The sequence below is a fragment of the Thamnophis elegans genome, chromosome 1 (genome assembly GCF_009769535.1).
Source record: "Thamnophis elegans isolate rThaEle1 chromosome 1, rThaEle1.pri, whole genome shotgun sequence".
NCBI lineage: Eukaryota > Metazoa > Chordata > Lepidosauria > Squamata > Colubridae > Thamnophis > Thamnophis elegans.
In genome coordinates, this window is record NC_045541.1 from 11,060,857 (window position 1) to 11,079,365 (window position 18,509).

The following is an 18,509-nucleotide window of genomic DNA, read 5'->3' on the forward strand; positions in this document are numbered from 1 at the left end:
CTGCAGGCCACTTTAGCTGACTGTGATCTGCAGTTCAGCAGTTCAAATCTCACCGGCTCAAGGTCGACTCAGCCTTCCATCCTTCCGAGGTGGGTGAAATGAGGACCCGGACTGTGGGGGGCAAGTTGCTGACTCAATTTGCTAAAAAAAATTGTAAACCGCTTAGAGAGGGCTGAAAGCCCTATGAAGCGGTATATAAGTCTAATAAATAAATTAAATAAATAAATAAATAAATAAATAAATAAATAAATAATAAATAAATAAATAAATAAATAAATAAATAAATAAATAAATAAATAAATAAATAAATAAATAAATAAATAAATAAAATGGGCTCGTTTTTCACAAAAACAGGGGAGGGGTGTTTTTGCCCTCCCCAGCCCCCAGGAGGACTCTACAGGCCTCCCAAACTCTCTGCATGTCCCATTTTTCACAAAAAACCAGGGCATGCAGAGGGTTTGGGAGGCCTGCAGTGTGCTCATGGGGGCTGGGGAGGGCAAAACATTTTTTTTTTAAAAAAATACCTCTTCAAAATCTTGGTGCGTCTTATACTCCGGTGCATCTTATAGACTGAAAAATATGGTATTTACTATAATTAACATCTTATTTCTTGGGATGCTCATTTCCTTTAAATTCTGCAGTTATAACTATTTGAAGCAGGTGCTGTTTTTCTTGCTCCTGTCATCTAAACCTGCATTTGTCTAAATTCTTGAGAGTTATCACCTCTGGCTGCTCACTACCCTAATAATACAGAACAATTGTTTGTCTATATCCCTGCTTGAGCTGGCATTGAGACACACCTTCTCTGATTTAAGGGTCTGGAACAAAGAGAGAAGTAGAATACTTTTTGCAGCTGGTGGGCACATATGAATTTTCAAAGCATTTTTAAAACATATTTTAATTTCCGAAATGCATATGCTGCCTACTCTTCTGATCTTAAGTTGTGAACAATCAAACAAAATGACTGTAGCTATGACAACTTATTTTATGGAATCTTATGTAAACTCAAGTCATTACAATTTTTATTTTCTGCAGGAAGTCAGAGGCATTCTTATAAGTAAAGATGATAATATCTGATTTGTCATTGTATGCCAACATTCTATGTTCTCTCTCTCTCTCTCTTCCTCCCTCCCTCTCTTTCAGCACGTGTGTTTGTATAGAATAGTGGACATCAAAAGAAGGATCCGTTGATTGATCCATTGGTGGCAAGAGGGCATAGCATATTGCTTATTCCTACCCTTAAAGATTTGGATTTCAGCAACTATTATGAACACAGAATTGCTATACTTCCTCTACTATCATTTAGAACAGTGGTTCTTAAAATATGACCTTGGGATCCCTGAGGACACCCCCTCTCAAGACCCTCTCAAAAGACAAAATTATTTACTAGCCTATGTTGAATCATAATACATTTTTAAAATCCCATCAAGCAATAGCAGCAATGAATGGATCACTTTTAATTTTTAATATGGTATAAATATGAATAAATACAACCCATACAAATAAAAGCCCTTTGGGGGGTCTTCCATAATTTTTTAAAATAGGAAGGCCTCGAGAGAGAAAAAAGTTAAAAAAAAATATTGATTTAGACTATGCCAGGTTGGAGAAAGATGGATTGGGACATGGCATCTAATAAGAACATAATGCTCTTAACCTGATGCTTTGGAAGTTTACCTAACTTGTATTTTTGCCCTCTACATGGGGCAGCCCTTGAAGAGCATTCGGAGACTTCAGCTCGTCCAGAACGCAGCTGCCGAGCGATTGTGGGTGCACCTCGGTTCACCCACGTTACACCTATCCTCCGCGAGCTGCACTGGTTACCGATTGGTCTCTGGATACGCTTCAAGGTGCTAGTCGTCACTTATAAAGCCCTTCATGGTATTGGACCTGGGTACTTGAGAGACCGCCTGCTGCCAATTACCTCCCAAAGACCCATTAGATCACACAGGGTTGGCCTCCTCCGGGTTCCGTCTACCAGCTAATGCCATCTGGCTACTACTCGGGGGAGGGCCTTCTCTGTGGCAGCTCCGGCCCTTTGGAACGAACTCCCCGCAGAGATTCGGACCCTCACCTCTCTCCAGGCCTTCCGAAAAGCCGTTAAAACCTGGCTGTATCGGCAGGCCTGGGGTTGATGAGTTCCCTTCCCCTCTCGAATCGTGTGGCTGTTGGTTGTTTTTAAATGCCTTGTATTTGTAGTTTTTGTGTTTCCCTTTCCCTCCTTGGGTTTGTGCGCCGCCCTGAGTCCCGCAGGGAATAGGGCGGCATATAAATAAAATGAAACCTAAACCTAAACCTAAACCTTCTCTTTTCCACTTCTTCCTTTTTTTCTTGTATCAAAAATATTCCATTTAATCTTTCTTTTTTTTCCCCTCTTTTTTTTTTTTTTTTTGCCTTCTTGACTTTCTAGATTATTCCCATGGTGCAAGAATTTATCATTAACAACTTGGGCCGTCTGTTTATTGAGCCTCCTCCTTTTGACTTAAACAAAGCATTTGGGGATAGCCACTGCTGTGCGGCCCTAATTTTTGTGTTGTCTCCGGGGGCAGATCCCATGGCGGCTCTTCTCAAATTTGCCGATGACCAGGTATGTTGATGATTATTTCGCTGAGTTTCTCTGCGGATACGAGGTCTTAACACTGGAGTGCTTGCTATTGCATTGATTGTTCAGTGGGATGATAATATGAGCAAAAGGCTTCAGGGTTGCTGGGAACAATCAGCCAAAATAATTTTACAGCCTTGATCTGATTTATATAGACGAAGCCCAGTGGTTTAATCTCAGAATGTGATAAGTCTTGTCAGAATGACATAACTGAAGTTGGCATGTGTATGTACATGCGTGCAATATCACAGCACATATATACCAAAGGGACAGAGCTTGTGCCACAATCAGTGGTGGGTTTCAAATTTTTTTAGAACCTCTCCTGTAGGTGGGGCCTGTTTTGTGGGAGTGGCTTGCCAGCCATGTGACCAGATGGGAGTGGCTTGGCAGTCATGTGACTGGGTGGGCGTGACCAACTTATAAAATGTGGGGAAACTCACTTAACAACACTCTTGCTTAGCAACCAAAATGTTGGCATTTGAAGCACGCAAGTCTTAAAGCTGTCAAGCTACAAGACCCTTGCACCCCTAACCCTTTAGAAAAAAAACCCCAGGGCTGTTCAAACTTGACAGCTTTAAGACTTGTGGACTTCAACTCCCAGAATTCCTCCTCTCACTCTTCATCTTGATGATGTGCGGATGGGTGGGGGGAGGGAGCTGGAACTGGTTCTAAATGGCACTGTAGATTTGTGGAACCTCTTCTATAGAAGAGGTTAGAACTGGCAGGAACCCATCCCTGGCCACAATACTCATATCATTACTGGCTCTCTATGTGAGGTATGCCTTATTATACACGCTGGTATTCAGGGGGCTGTGGAAGGAAGACAACACTGTTCCTGTAGTTGTTTTTATCCTTTTATGGAATGTAGCATAGATAACACATACTAGTATTGGAATGAATATAGGCTACATTATTTATGAACAGTCACTTTTCTGAGTCTCTGGTTGAATTAAAGTACTTTGGAGTACTTTCCTTTAAAGTACTTTGGAGTGTCCTTTATCTGCAAGCCTTGGTATATATTAATTTCAGTAGAGGCAATGGGTTTCAGTCCCAAGGATTAGTTGATCTGTCAGGCTGGAGATCTGATAGATTAAGAGCCAGTCTCTTTCCACTTACCCTATTACTTCTCTACCCTGGCAATCAGCTACCTTAAGCTGCAAGAAGAGATGACAAAGAGGAAAAGCTGGTTTTTAGCCATCAGCTTTCCTGGCAGTGGTGGGTTTCAAAAATTGTTCGAACCTACCCTGTGTGTCTGGCCTCCTTTGTGGGAGTGGCTTGCCACCCATGTGACCGGATATGAAGATGCCGACGACATTTGTCAGAACCACCTTAAATTACCTCACACACAGCACTGGCATGGATAAGAATATGATGTAAACTTGTTTTTTAAAAGGCATCTTTGGTTTGCGTTAAAACAACTTCAACACACGCAATGTTCTGATTGCACCACAAACGCAGTAGTCATCCTTACTTTTCACAGAGGCACTGAGTTTTATAAATAGGAGCATGATAGTGTAGAATAATTTTATCCAAGGACCAGTGGTGGGTTTCAAAAAATTTTGGAGCCTCTTCTGTAGGTGTGGCCTGCTTTCCAGGTCCACTGGTGGAACCTCTTCTAACTGGTTGGGTAGATTTGACGAACCGGTTCTACCGAATAGGTGCGAACTGGTAGGAACCCACCTCTGTTTCCCGGGCATGGAAGTTCTGACGTGGCCTTTAACCATGCACACCCAAGGAGAAAGGAAGCAAAGTTTAGCCCTTTAAACTCACCTCCCTTTGTCTGCTCAAAGTAAAGGAAGCAAATTCTTCCTTTGAAAGTTAATGATCTTAGCCATCTGTTAAAGCCATGTAATGCAGTGACAGATGGGCATCTGCTGGCTGGTGATGTTGACAGTGCAAAGGGGCTGCCAAACTGAAGGGCTTCATCAATCCCTTTATTTAATATCTCCTGAGATGTGAAATCAGGACACTATCACTCCACAATTATCAATTGTTATAGGACTTGGTAAGAAGAACCTAAATGAAAGAAGCCTTAGTGCTGTGATGGCCACAGGTGATGTGCCACAGGAGAGGGCTAGGCACGCCTAGCCCTCTCTGTGGGCACATGAGCCATTGCCCAGCTCAGCTCCACTGGGCAGGTGGTGCATGCAGGGCCCTCCAGGAGGCTCTGGGAGGGTAGAAAATGGGCCTCCTGGAAGTTCCAGAAGTCTAGAAGCGGGCCTATTTCTGGCCTCTGAAGGGCCTCCGGAGCCCAGGGGAGGCCATTTTCGCCTTCCCGGAGGCACAAAAAAAAGCTTCCAGAGCCTGGGGAGGGCAAAAGCATCCCCCACCACCCCCGTGGTGCAGGAGGCCGAGTAAGGCACGCCCACCATGGCCACACCCACCCAGCAACCAGGCAGAGAACTGGGGGGGGGGGCATTGTGTGTGCATGTGCAGGGGGGGGGGCAGGGCACATTGCATTATGGGTGTGGGCACATGTGTGTGCACTGTCACGTCCGTGCATGCCATTTCAGCACATGAGTAAAAAAAAAGGTTAGCCATCACTGCCTTAGTGAATCTTTTTAGTAACCTCTATCAACTCAATAAAAGAAAGACAGGGAATGCCTTCTAGGGGATCATGGGCAATTGCATTTGTTTCATACATGGAGCTTAATAACTTGACGTGACTTCAACAAGACTTCCTATAGGATTCTAAATGTTGAACTGCAACCTAACCCTCGCTGTGCTCCTGCAACATTGGATGATTCCCTCCCTCTTTTTTTCCCCGCGGATGTTTTATATGTACAGGGCTTTGGTGCATCAAAACTCAGCTCTCTGTCCCTGGGCCAAGGCCAAGGCCCCATTGCTATGCGCATGATTGAGAAGGCAGTAAAAGAGGGAAGTTGGGTAGTTCTGCAGAACTGCCACCTTGCAACCTCATGGATGCCCACGCTGGAGAAAGTCTGTGAGGTGGGTATAAACAGGAGCTTAAACCATGATGACAACTGTTTCTTTTTGGGGGGGAAGCTGAGGTTCTAGGCATGGATGTTATGTAGAAAAAAGATGAGACGTAACTCATAGGCTAATTTTGTGGGCGAGGTGAACAGAACAATGGTAAAGGAGCTAAAGCTGGATAAAGATGACGGTACTCAGATTGGGTCATAAGCAGTGGTGGGTTTCAAAAATTGTTTGAACCTACTCTGTGGGTGTGGCCTCCTTTCTGGGAGTGGCTTGCCGCCCATGTGACCGGATATGAAGATGCCGATGACACTTGTCAGAACCACCTTAAATTACCTCACACACAGCACTGGCATGCATAAGAATATGATGTAAACTTGTTTTTTAAAAGGCATCTTTGGTTTGCGTTAAAATAACTTCAACACACGGAATGTTCTGATTGCACCACAAACGCAGTAGACATCCTTACCTTTCACAGAGGCACTGAGTTTTATAAATATGAGCATGATAGTGTAGAATAATCCTATCCAAGGACCAGTGGTGGGTTTCAAAAAAATTTGGAACCTCTTCTGTAGGCGTGGCCTGCTTTCCGGGTCCACTGGTGGAACCTCTTTTAACCGGTTCGGTAGATTTGACGAACCGGTTCTACCGAATAGGTGCGAACTGATAGGAACCCACCTCTGGTCATAAGGAAGGGTGTACTAGGAGGATGGTAACAGCCGCCAAGTTAAGTATGACATTGTGAACAAAGAGAACATTTGAGGAATCAGTGGATCTTGAAAGTGATGTTGGAAAAAATTACACATGGACTGAAGGCAATAAGATAAAATACATGAAGCGAGGAATAGGAATATGTGGATGAGGTAGGAGGCAGGTGTGCTAAATCTGGGCTAAACCAATTTACATGACTATTAAATGATAGCAAAATGATACAAAAATCCTAATTATTTGTTGAACCCTATTGGAGATTTTGATTTCTCAGCTTATTGGTTAATATAATTTGCATCAAGTTGGCTTTTGCATGCAAATTGGGTCGGCAATAAATAAAAGATTCTTTGCCAATAGTTTGCTTGGCAGATCCAAAAGTGGGCAACTTGAAAAGGCTGGAGAACAATCCTTTGCCAATCAGCCTTTCCCGTCCCTGCATGGTTTCTTCCCCTTCTGTTTTGCCCACCTGGGCTTCTGCAAGAGGAAATGTTAAGCTCTTGGACTGAAGAAAGGAGGGCTGAAGGAAGCTATAATGGTCAGTTTGCTCTAGTGCAGTGGTAGTCAACATTTTCTACCTACCGCCCACTAATGGATCTTTCTTGATGGAAAAATTTCCTTACCGCCCACCAGTTTTTGCGCAAGTGCGGAACATGAGCATATTTCTTTTTTTTTCAGACATGGGTTCTAAATTTGTTTCACAATTTAACAACTACTTTTACGTTTTGATCTGCACTCCACACAGTGCTTTTTCCCCTCCTCTTTTCCCTTTTATTACAAACACCAAAAACAATGCTGTATTAGGTGCCAATTTTTATTAAGTGTCACCATCAAAACAAAATTCCTTTTCCTGCCTTCTTCTTCTTTACCTTTCTTATAGTATTTCACTATATCAAGGATCTCTTTTTCCCCGTTTTATTTTCTCCTTCTTCTTCCTTTACTTATTTCTTTCTTTTATTTTATAAGATAACAAAACTTAATTTATGAGCCAGACTAAACACTGCTTACTCTCCTCCTTTATTTTATCCCTTTTCTCTATTTTTCTTCCCTTTTTTTGTTAATTTTTTTTATCTTTTCCTTTTTATCTCCTTTTTTTTTTTACCTTCCTTAGGGCAATGTACAAAAGTAAGGCTGAGCTAGTTAGCCCACTTTAACCAACAACAATTCTCTCCTGCCTATAACTTTTCTTTGTCCTATTTTGCAACTGCTCTGCTCCGCTTTATTTTATAAGATAACAAAACTTATCTGCCTGACCCTGCTATCAGTTTCCACTCCTCCCCTTCCTCTTCCCACGTGTTTGCTTGTTTGCGTGCATGCGCACGTTGGTTTATTGAAGTGTGCACTCGCGCTTGCCCACTCGCTCAAAAGGAGGTTTTAACCCCCGAAGTCCCTACCGCCCACCTGGAATCCCAAAACGCCCACTAGTGGGCGATAGGGACCAGGTTGATAACCCATGGTCTAGTGCAGTGTTTCTCAACCTTGGCAACTTGAAGATGTCCGGACTTCAACTCCCAGAATTCCCCAGACAGCAAATGCTGGCTGGGGAATTCTGGGAGTTGAAGTCTGGACATCTTCAAGTTGCCAAGGTTGAGAAACACTGGTCTAGTGACTGGGTCAGCTAGTTCTGCCCAGTGTCTCAGCAGAAGAAGTGATAATGCTATTGCCAACACGCCAAGTTAGCTAATGTTTCTTCCATTTAAGCCTCATCATTGCCACTGCCATTTTCATAGCAATTTGAATTTCTGGAGGTGTATTATTTATGTGCAGGGTGAAATAATTGGAGCAATCAGCAAAAAACAAAAAGAAACAAACCCACATAAATAGTAATTTTTTTACTTGTTTTGGAGTGTGGGAAGTTATCATCCAGCCCTCTCCCAGAAAAATGAAATATCCTAGGAAATATTGAAAAGGCAGAATATTTCTCTGGATGTGAAAAGAAACATGTTTTAAAAGACAGAATAGTTGCCTGTAGCTTTCTGCCCATCCCCAGCTAATGGGCCATTAAGATGGCCAGGCTAGCCCACTTTACATAATAAAGACTTCTCTGCTGCAGCTGTAGGGGGAAGGGATATTACTCAAGTCTCCACATGGCATCTGAGAACTCATCACAGCCTAGAGAGTAGCCCCCTGCATGGCACCATGGGAGTCTGACAACCAGTCAGAATGCATTTCTTACACAGGAACAGGAAACAGAGAGGTGGGACTAAACGGTATAAAAAGCCTAGCAAGCCCCTCCCTCAGCCCTTCTCTTCTTCTCCACCAACATTGAAGCATGTGATCACCTTTTCTGTTCAGGGCTCAAGCCATGTGGCCCTGTCCACCAATAAACCATCTTTCCAAGCAGCCTCCATGTCTCCAGTGTCTTTTCCCCCACTTGGAGCTGAACCCAGAAGGACATTTCTTTCAACAGGAGTTTCAGAATTAACTTAATCCTTAAATACTTATCTTGAATAAACTCTTCATAAAATGTAATATTGGGAAAATACCTTGGGGCTGTAAATGTGAGTAGTAGCTTTCATTGAATTCAACTTTCAGCGTGTATGCTTAGGCTTGGCCTGCAGGGTGCATTTATTTCTAATATTGAATTAGACTGTATCATCCTGATTTTTTAAACTATGATATATTGGTTTTTAAATCAAATTTTAATAGTTTTGCGAAGATGGATTTGGGTGTGTGTGTGTTAAATTAGATAGGCCTAAATTGGCACTGGTTATCTCCGAAGTTCAATTATTGAGGCACACAGAGAAATATCTTTTGGATTACAATGGTAGCAATTAGTTTTTAAATTGGAGTATATAACCATTGTATCAGACATTGATTGATGGATGCTACTAAAACATAAATAGATCTAGCACATTTGCCCACATAATATATGGCATAATATCTCAACTGTGCTTGAAAGCAAAGAACAAGTATGGAGAGGCAGCACTTCCAATAAAGGGAAGGAGTTATCTGGCATTTTCTGCATTTATTGAACTACAACTATCGTAAACCCCAAACAAGATGGCCTAGGATTATAGGAATAATTCAAAATATCTGGTCAGCATCAAGTTAACAGCCTCAGCAGCACAAGATTTCATGTTAAACATGAATGCACATCACATCAAATGTCCCTGTTCCCATTAATAAAAACTGTATTGGTCTTAAGGTGATGTTACAACAGGTGCTAGGAATGGTAAACAAAGCAACCCGAACTGTATAGTATAACATTTTAAATGGAATAACAAGAGTATAAGAATGGCAAAGAAAAAGAATAACCATGTGAATGTATATCTATCATTGTATGTAAGAGAATAAACGATAGTAAGAATATAAAGCATAATATAGGTAACAATATTTTATAGCAATATAGCAATAGCAATAGAAGTTAGACTTATATACCGCTTCATAGGGCTTTCAGCCCTCTCTAAGCGGTTTACAGAGTCAGAATATAGCCCCCAACAACAATCCGGGTCCTCATTTTACCCACCTCGGAAGGATGGAAGGCTGAGTCAACTCTGAGCCGGTGAGATTTGAACAGCCGAACTGCAGAACTGCAGTCAGCTGAAGTAGCCTGCAGTGCTGCATTTAACCACTGCGCCACCTCGGCTCAAGTTGTTATCAATAGCTAAGTATAAATAAATATAGAATTGTACATAAAAATGGATAACGAATAAGGAGACCATGAATGCAAGATAGAAATGCATAGAAGGGAAAACACTAACTGCAAAGAAACCGATACGGAACTGCTGTATGATATATGACGGAACTTCTTTTTCCTATGTTGTTTTAAGTCATGTGTTTGTTTTTGTTGATGTGTTTATGTGTTTAAAATAAAAAATAAAAAACTGTATTGAACATAAATATATTTGAATGTGTGTAGGCCTTAAGAAGAAACCGCAACTGGTGATCTCTTTTCCTTACTGAGTTTCTTTTTTCTTCTCCATTAGGAACTGAATCCAGATACAACACACCCAGATTTCCGTATGTGGCTCACAAGCTACCCGTCACCCAACTTCCCTGTTTCTGTGCTTCAGAATGGGGTGAAGATGACCAATGAAGCCCCTAAGGGTCTACGGGCAAACGTGATCAGGTCATATCTAATGGATCCCATCTCCGATGTGGAGTTTTTTAACAGCTGCAAAAAGCCTGTTAGTATTCCATGATTACTTGTTTTCTCCTCCTTGTAAAAAAAAAACAGCTCTTACGAGCCGGCTTGCGTTTTTGCTGGTTTATAACCTATCCAATGAAATAGCCCTTCTCTACACAGAAACGTGGCTGCCTTTATGGCTGCCACCTGGGATGCAGTTAATAGCAGGCTTTATTAAAATTGTATTTTTATTTTACCGCCAAGCTTTATTCCTCCTCCACCAAGCATTCGGGGAGGTGCCATTAATAATGTTGTGTGCCCATTTTTAAAGACGTCAGGAAGAAGTAGTTTCCCGATGCAAATCTGCAAAGCAGGGGAGAAATTTTTGCAGCCAAAGATGAGCTGAACGTTGCCCCTGCTGAGAATCAAACCTTCTTTAATCGAAAGCATTAAAACGCTGGTTTCGTAGGACCGGGAGGGGGAAAACGACTCTAGGAGTTGATGGATGGCGCTCATCACTACCTTCTTTAGAATAACAGCTTCGAGTGAGGAGCCACCTGCTGTTTTCATAATTAGGTTTCAGAGTGCGAAGGCGCTTGACCCGAGATAATTCCCATGATCGGTGTCGTAATTAAGAATGGGAGATTGTTGTGCTTAAACTGAGATGATGATGGTTTTCTGCTTGCCTGGCAATTAAAAACAAAAACTCTGAAACTTTTTTTTAAAAAAGTTAAAAATGCCAACACGCTGAAAGAAACAAAAGAAGCGAGAGCAAGCATTTAAGGTTGCAAGTTTTAAATATAGCATTCAGAAGCAAAGGTTGCATATTGTTCCTAAAAGGCAGCTCACTTCATAATTGTGTAAATGCCTGGGCTGTCTTGCTTACCCAAGGCTCAGTTTCCTTCAAAGAGGTCACAGGAGACTTCTGACCTTTTCATGGAAAGTTTATAAGCATAAAGAGAAAACCCACAGTTTTCAAACTCCCATCTGATCTCTAAAACCCTACAGCCGTACCCCTTCTTTTCTTCAGGTTCAGTACAGGTAGCTCCCACTAAAGGCTAGCTGGACCTCTTTTACTCTGCCTATACACTTTGACCTAAAGGCTCCAAGATTCTCCATGCACCTTTCCATAGCTTTGGGTGACCATTCCATCCTCCCTTTCTAACACAACAGCTGGAAACTGTACTTGGGCAGATCTGTATCATTTAATTAAGTGAATATTAATTGTGTTTAAATTCCGTTTCATTTTGGAGTTGGCCCCATCTGCAGTTGCCTGATTGGGAGGAAAACATCTGGAGAGGATGCAGGATGGACACACACACACACACACACACACACACACACACACAGACGGTGGATGGGATTAACTCATCTGTTTCACTTGCATGAACTGTCACTCTTAACAGGGAATATTTGGGACTGGTGGACACATTGGCTTTTGAGAACATGTCATGTATAGCCTCACAGAACAGCTGCCACGGAGACATTGCCACACACTAATTGGTAACATGATGGGTATGGCATTCACCAAGCAACCATTCGTAAGTGCCCATTACCTTTCCTAGCCTCACATTTGTCAGAGGACATTTATGTTTTCTATGGGCAAAGGGGACGCTTCCAACGAAGCACTAAGGAGAGCCTCTGCCCCAATGGCGTTCAGGAAATCAAAGATTTGGAAGAACCATCCGTTCCGGCTTCTGCTCAGGGAGAGAATCCAGGATAGGTCTTCCCTGACCATATGGCTTTCGAGCTTCTGCTTGAACCTACCCAACAAAGGGGATCCCATCACGTTTCTGGATCATTAGCTTTATTGTCCAACTTTTGTTCCAGTTAGGAAGTTTGTTCTGCACTTTGGCTAAAATCTCAAGCCCTCCAGTTTTTTATCACTCTTACATACTGGAACGCTAGAGGAACAGGTTGCGTGCAACACTGCAGGTATTGGGGGGGAAATGCGATAGTATTTCCATTCTGTTCTTTTTTCCTAAGAGGAAAGACCAAATGTTCTTTGGTCACACAACAACCTTTATAGTTGTCTGATCCTCCCGATTGTCCTTCTGTCAACTTGATTTGCTTTCTTTGTAACTTTTCAAAACTATAGTGTCCTCATACTATATATTTTTGAAAAGATTTGTATTTGTTGTATGCAATAGTATACATCGCGGTTCACCGACAAATGCGCGCACGACAAAAGCGCACCGACAAAACCGTGGTGAGAAAACTGCGACATTGAAATCGCGCCCACAACAGCGCGCCGACAAAAGCGCGCCTTCAACAAACAATGCGAAAACAACACGAAAACAACGTAATAACCCTAACCGTGAACCTAACCCTAACCCTTACCTTAACCCTAATCACGCTTTTGTGGGCGCGGTTTTGTCGGCGCGCTGTTGTGGGTGCGATTTTGACATCGCAGTTTTCTCGCCGCAGTTTTGTTGGCACGCTTTTGTCGTGTGCACATTTGTCGGGTCACGATACATCGCAGAAGGAAGAGGTTCTGAGCCATGTAGAAGAATGCTTCCTCTGCTTTTAGAAACAAAGATGAGGCTAGGAGGTGGACACTTGATTTTGCAGTACTCTATAGGTAGTCCTCACCTTACAACAGTGTGTTTAGTGACTGTTAATGTTAAAACGGCACGGAAAATATGACCATTTTTCACATTTATGACCGTTACAACATCCCCATGGTCAACTGATTTACATTCAGAGGCTTGACAACTGACTCATATTTGTGACGGTGGTAGTGTCCTAGAGTCATGTGATCCTTTTGTGATCTTCTGACAAGCAAAGTCAGTGGGGGAGTCTGATTCTCTTAACCCCCGTGTTATTAATTTAACAACAGCAGTGATTCACTTAACAAATGTGGCAAGAAAAGTCGTGAAATGGGGCAAAACTCAACAAATTTCTCACTTAGCGAGATAAATTTTGGCCTCAATTGTGGTCCTAAATTGAGGATTCCCTGGATTGTTTGAATTAAAACAAACTTTCTTAAAACAAAGGTGAGGTGGGGCAGGATGCCTGACTTGTCACAAGTGGGGTAATAATAGCACAACGAACCAAAGGGTATCACTTTCTCAGTGACGTGCGGTGAGGTTTATGGCTGGTGAGGCACTGACACAGGGGTTTCAAATTTTTTTAGACTTGTGGACTCAACTCCAAGAATTCCACAGCCAGGCATGCTCAGTTCCGATCTAAAGCGACAGCATTTGTTTTTCTCCTTTGCGAAAGAAGTTTCCTTCATTCTTTTTCTTCTCCCTCCCTCCCCCTTCTCTCAAACAGACACACGCACACAGATAAGTTGGATTGGACTATCTCCTTCCCTCTCTCACTCACTCTCTCTCAAACAAACACAAACACAGAAGTTGGATTGGAGCCGATCCGAGCCTTTGATTGCAGGTGGAGCCACGTTGCCTTTTCAAACTTGTAATCAGTGAAGCTGGACTTATATAGTTTTATCCAGCTATGTGTGTGTGTGTTTGAAAAGGCAACGAATGTGGCTCTGCCTGCAATCAAATTACACTTGGGGAGGGATCTACACTTGAGAATGAAGTTTGAATTCCTCCCCCTCCCTCTGACCCACACATACCTTTTCCAGCTGTTTCAGAGAGGATTTCAACTCTGCTCTTGCCTGCCATCATGAAAAGAAAAAAAATGTAAATGGAAAAAGGCAAGAGCTGAGGTCAGGCTGAGCTAGTTGCTGCCAGAGTCACCGTGGATGACTCTGTTTAGTGCTTAACTGTTTAAAAAAGCCTCTAAAAAAGTGCCCTCTACAGGAGGAGGCAGGAGAACGACGTGCCTCATCTACATCAGGAATTTTTCGGCTTTTAACCCTTGCTTAACTCTGCTCAAGTGATCATAAAATGCCAGACTAGATGAGGCACGTCGTTCTCCTGCCTCCTCCTGTAGAGGGCACTTTTTAGAGGCTTTTTTAAACAGTTAAGCACTAAACAGAGTCATCCACGGTGACTCTGGCAGCAACTAGCTCAGCCTGACCTCAGCTCTTGCCTTTTTCCTTTTACATTTTTTTCTTTTTATGATGACAGTGGTGAGGCTCTGCCTCCCCTGCCTCCACTGACTGCACGTCCCTGCACTTTCTATATCTCCCTTTCCCATTGCCCATATAAGACAATTATGGACAATGTCTGGAGTCATGTGTAGCCTTTGGATTGGGTGATAATGCAAATGGCTGAAATGAGACATATTTTTTTCCTTTTTTTTAGTTTCTATTGGTATTGGTATTTATTCGATTTGTAAGCTGCCCTATTCCCCGAAGGGACTCAGGGCGGCTGAACAAAAACCAGGGGAAGGGGAAAAACAAATACAGAAAGTAAGACAAACAGGACAGTGATACAACAATTTAAGAAAGCACAGCAAGCACAGCAAATTCGAGTGGGGGGGGGAACTCAACCCCAGGCTTGCTGGGACAGCCAGGCCTTAAGAGCTGTCTGGAAGGCCTGAAGGGTGGCGAGGGTCCGAATCTCCACGGGGAGCTCGTTCCAAAGGGCCGGAGCAGCCACAGAGAAGGCCCTCCTCCGGGTAGTCGACAGCCGGCATTAGCCGGCAGATGGAATTCGGAGGAGGCCTAATCTGTGGGATCTAATGGGTCTATGGGAGGTAATTGGCAGGAGGCGGTCTCTCAAGTACCCAGGTCCAGTACCATGTAGGGCTTTATAAATAATAACTAGCACTTTGAAGCGTATCTGGAGACCAATAGGCAACCAGTGCAGCTCGCGGAGGATAGATGTGATGTGGGTGTACCATGGCGCACCCACAATCGCTCGCGCGGCTGCATTCTGGACCAGCTGAAGTCTCCGAACACTCTTCAAGGGCTGCCAAAGGAGCTGGGGACACCTTTGGGTTAAAAATTATGGGTGTGTTTAGCTTGCGCTTCGAAGATTGCCTTGAAGCAAAGGCTGTAGCTCTCCAATTGAAGTTCAGCAGTTCCAAATTGCCTCAGTGCTAGAAAACGGATCTGGAAAGAAGGTTGATATTAATTGCAGTGAACTCCTTGGGGGGAAGCAGGTCGCTTAATAAGAAAGAAAATAATCACTGAATTAACCAGAGTAGCACAACTGAGAATCACTCGGCAGAAGAACGGCGTAGATAAGCCTTTCTTTTCTCTCCCTTTCCAAAGGCTGAATTCAAGAAGCTCCTGTACGGCCTCTGCTTCTTTCATGCCCTGGCCCAAGAGAGACGGAAATTTGGGCCGTTGGGTTGGAACATTCCTTACGAGTTTAATGAAACCGACTTGCGGATCAGCGTGCAGCAGTTGAATATGTTCATAAATCAGTATGAGGTACTGAACGATTCCAAAGCAATGTCCGTTTTGTTCTCTCCGCTGCTGAAAGAGCTGTCTGCAGTAGCTGTTTGTTTGTTTATTTTAAAAAGAACTACATAAATAAAATGTTCTTCACTGGGAAAATGGGGGGGGGGGGCTTTCTCTCTGATGCTGTTGGTAATGGGTTATGATTTATTTTCAGGATCTTTGGGAAGCCACAAGGCATGCATGTTTAATGTAGGGGGTTAAAAAAGGATGCTAAAGACCAATATAATTTTGTTAAAACTATCTATTTCCAGCAGATGGAGTTCACAATCTTGGGAACTGTCTTTTCTGAACATTACTAAATCCTATTTCCAAAACACTTCTCCTCCCCATCTACTGCTCCTATCTCTCCTTTCATAATCCTTTAGACAGACAGACAGACAGACACATACACACACACACACACACACACACACACACACACACCTGTTTATAATGATGATGATAATAATAATTTAGACCATGATGTGTTTTCTATGCTTTTTAATGGGCTCTGCCCCATTCTTCTTATGCTTGTCTTTGACTGTAATAAAGATTTGATTTAAAAACTTAGTGCATGGACAGGTGTTCTGACCCCCCTCGTCCCACACCAACACACACTCTGAGCCATAGATAAGTTACAGCATTTAATTAACAGACAGACAGATCCTTGGAAGCAAACCGGCACAGACAAGCTTGGGCAGCAATCCAGCACAGATAAGCTGTGGCAGCAATCCAGCCCGCCAAGCTTACAATAATGTTCTCCAACATTAGTTCCTGCGTTGACTTCTGCAAAAAGGGTGTCTGCACAAGCAGTCCTTTTTATAGTCTGGGGAGGAGCCTAATGACCATCAGCTGAGTGCAATTACCTCCTGTACTTGCGCAACTGTTCCTGATGCCTATTAGCTCTTCGGTGCTGGGCATCCAGGAACAACTCACTGCTGGCTTCTGGATCACACACTCTTGTCTCCTTCCCACTGGTCCAAGGCTCAGGCGCCTCCTGGTGGCCAACCAGCCTCTCTGCGCCCTGCTCAGAGTCGGAACCCTGTCCAGGGTCCTCCACATCCTCCAGAGCCGACTCATAGGGCCCCTCGCTGTCGGAGTCTGGTGGCAGCTCCAACGGCTCCTGCTGGGCCACAACAGACAGGTATGTCACAGAGACCCTTGGGTTGTTGTTTTTTCTTCTTCCCAGGAGTTGCCGTTTGATGCTATCCGCTACATGACGGGTGAATGTAATTATGGAGGCAGAGTTACTGATGACTGGGATCGGCGTACATTGCGCAGCATTCTAAACAAGTTCTATAATCCGGTTATCGTCATGGATCCCAACTATAAATTTGATACCAGTGGCATTTACTATGCTCCTCCTGAAGGAGAGGTAAGCACCCGAACATACCACGGGAAGTTTTCCTGACCAAATCCCATTGAATGGAAGGGAATCCAGGCGAGAGGCTGATGCTAAAAGATCAGCGTCTACAAATGGCTGCAAAAATTGTTATTATTTTTTTGGCATTCTCTGGGGGGTCAAACGAGATGGCTTTGGTGTAGCCATCAACCTGTACTTTAAACACCTCTGTAATATCCCTGCATTCTTCAATATGTCCAAGATTCAAAATTCCCATTGGGCTTCGTAAGATATCAAGTGATGCTGAGCAGGAGGGGAATGTTGTATGTCACTTCACAGAGAAGATCCAACTCCCATCCATCAGAGGTTCCCAAATCCCTTCTTGCTAGAAAGGCAGTGCTGGTTCAGGCGGCAACTGTAAAAAAAAGAGCTGTAAAAAGTGTCTCTTCTTGTGCTTGCTCAGGTCTCTCTAGTATTAAAAAAAAATTGCCTCCAGTGGAAGGAATATAAAGCCATCAGAATTCCAACTCATGAGAGGCTTCTCCACAAATTGATCTAATCCCCTTTTAAAGCCATTCAGATTGACCCATATCTCTACATTAAGTTGACAATAAATTCTAGAGTCTCCCATCATTCAGCTTCAGGAAAGCATAGCATTGCAGGAGGAATGCTGTGTCCGTGTCACATTTCCTCTTCACTGCTCCACTTGCCTTTTGTGACCTAGCAATAGCAGTTAGACTTATATACCGCTTCATAGGGCTTTCAGCCCTCTCTAAGCGGTTTACAGAGTCAGCATATCGCCCTCACAGTCTGGGTCCTCATTTCACCCACCTCGGAAGGATGGAAGGCCGAGTCAACCTTGAGCCGGTGAGATTAGAACCGCTGAACTGCAGATAGCAGTCAGCTGAAGTGGCCTGCAGTACTGCACCCTAACCACTGACTGTGATACCAAGGGGGTGTATGTGTGCAATATATTTTGGTCTAGAGCAGGAGTCTTCAACGTTGGCAACTTTATGACTTGTGGACTTCAACTCCCAGAATTCCTCAGCCAGTGCATGCTGGCTGGAAGTTGGAGACCCCTGCTCTAGAGTGCAGCCAGGTGTCCACTTAAGAGACACATTAAAAGATTCACTCACTTATGGGTGGGGGGGAAGTGTGGTGGCTCAGCGGTTAAGATGCTGGGCTTGTCCTATTAAGACCCTGGGCTGCCACCCCATCACGTGGGTTGAGCTCCTGTCCTTGCCCCAGCTCCTGCCAACCTAGTAGTTTGAAAGCATGCAAAAGCGTGTAGATAAATAGGTACCACTTTGGTGGGAAGGTAACTGCTCTGTGATGTTATGCTGGCCATATAACAGCGGAAATGTCTTTAGAGAGCACTGGCTCAATGACCTTGAAATGGAGATGATGGACAACGTGAGTGAAATTCACAGGGATTCTTTTACCTTTTTTTTTAACCTTTAATATTATCAGGTTCTTCTGAAGAATCAAGTCTTCACTGAATCTATCATCTCCTTTCATAGTGAAACATTTTATGGTCAATGAAATCAGGCTGGAA

The 18,509-nt window shown here is 43.3% G+C and overlaps 1 protein-coding gene across 1 annotated transcript in view; it reads left to right on the forward strand.

The window, feature by feature from the left end:
* The window catches only part of DNAH7 (dynein axonemal heavy chain 7), a 174,848-nt gene that overhangs the window by 148,290 nt on the left and 8,049 nt on the right, over positions 1–18,509 (forward strand). The window contains 5 exon segments of the mRNA XM_032210028.1: positions 2,408–2,584; positions 5,387–5,548; positions 10,171–10,371; positions 15,442–15,603; positions 16,802–16,987. Coding sequence (XP_032065919.1) covers positions 2,408–2,584; positions 5,387–5,548; positions 10,171–10,371; positions 15,442–15,603; positions 16,802–16,987 — 888 coding nt within the window.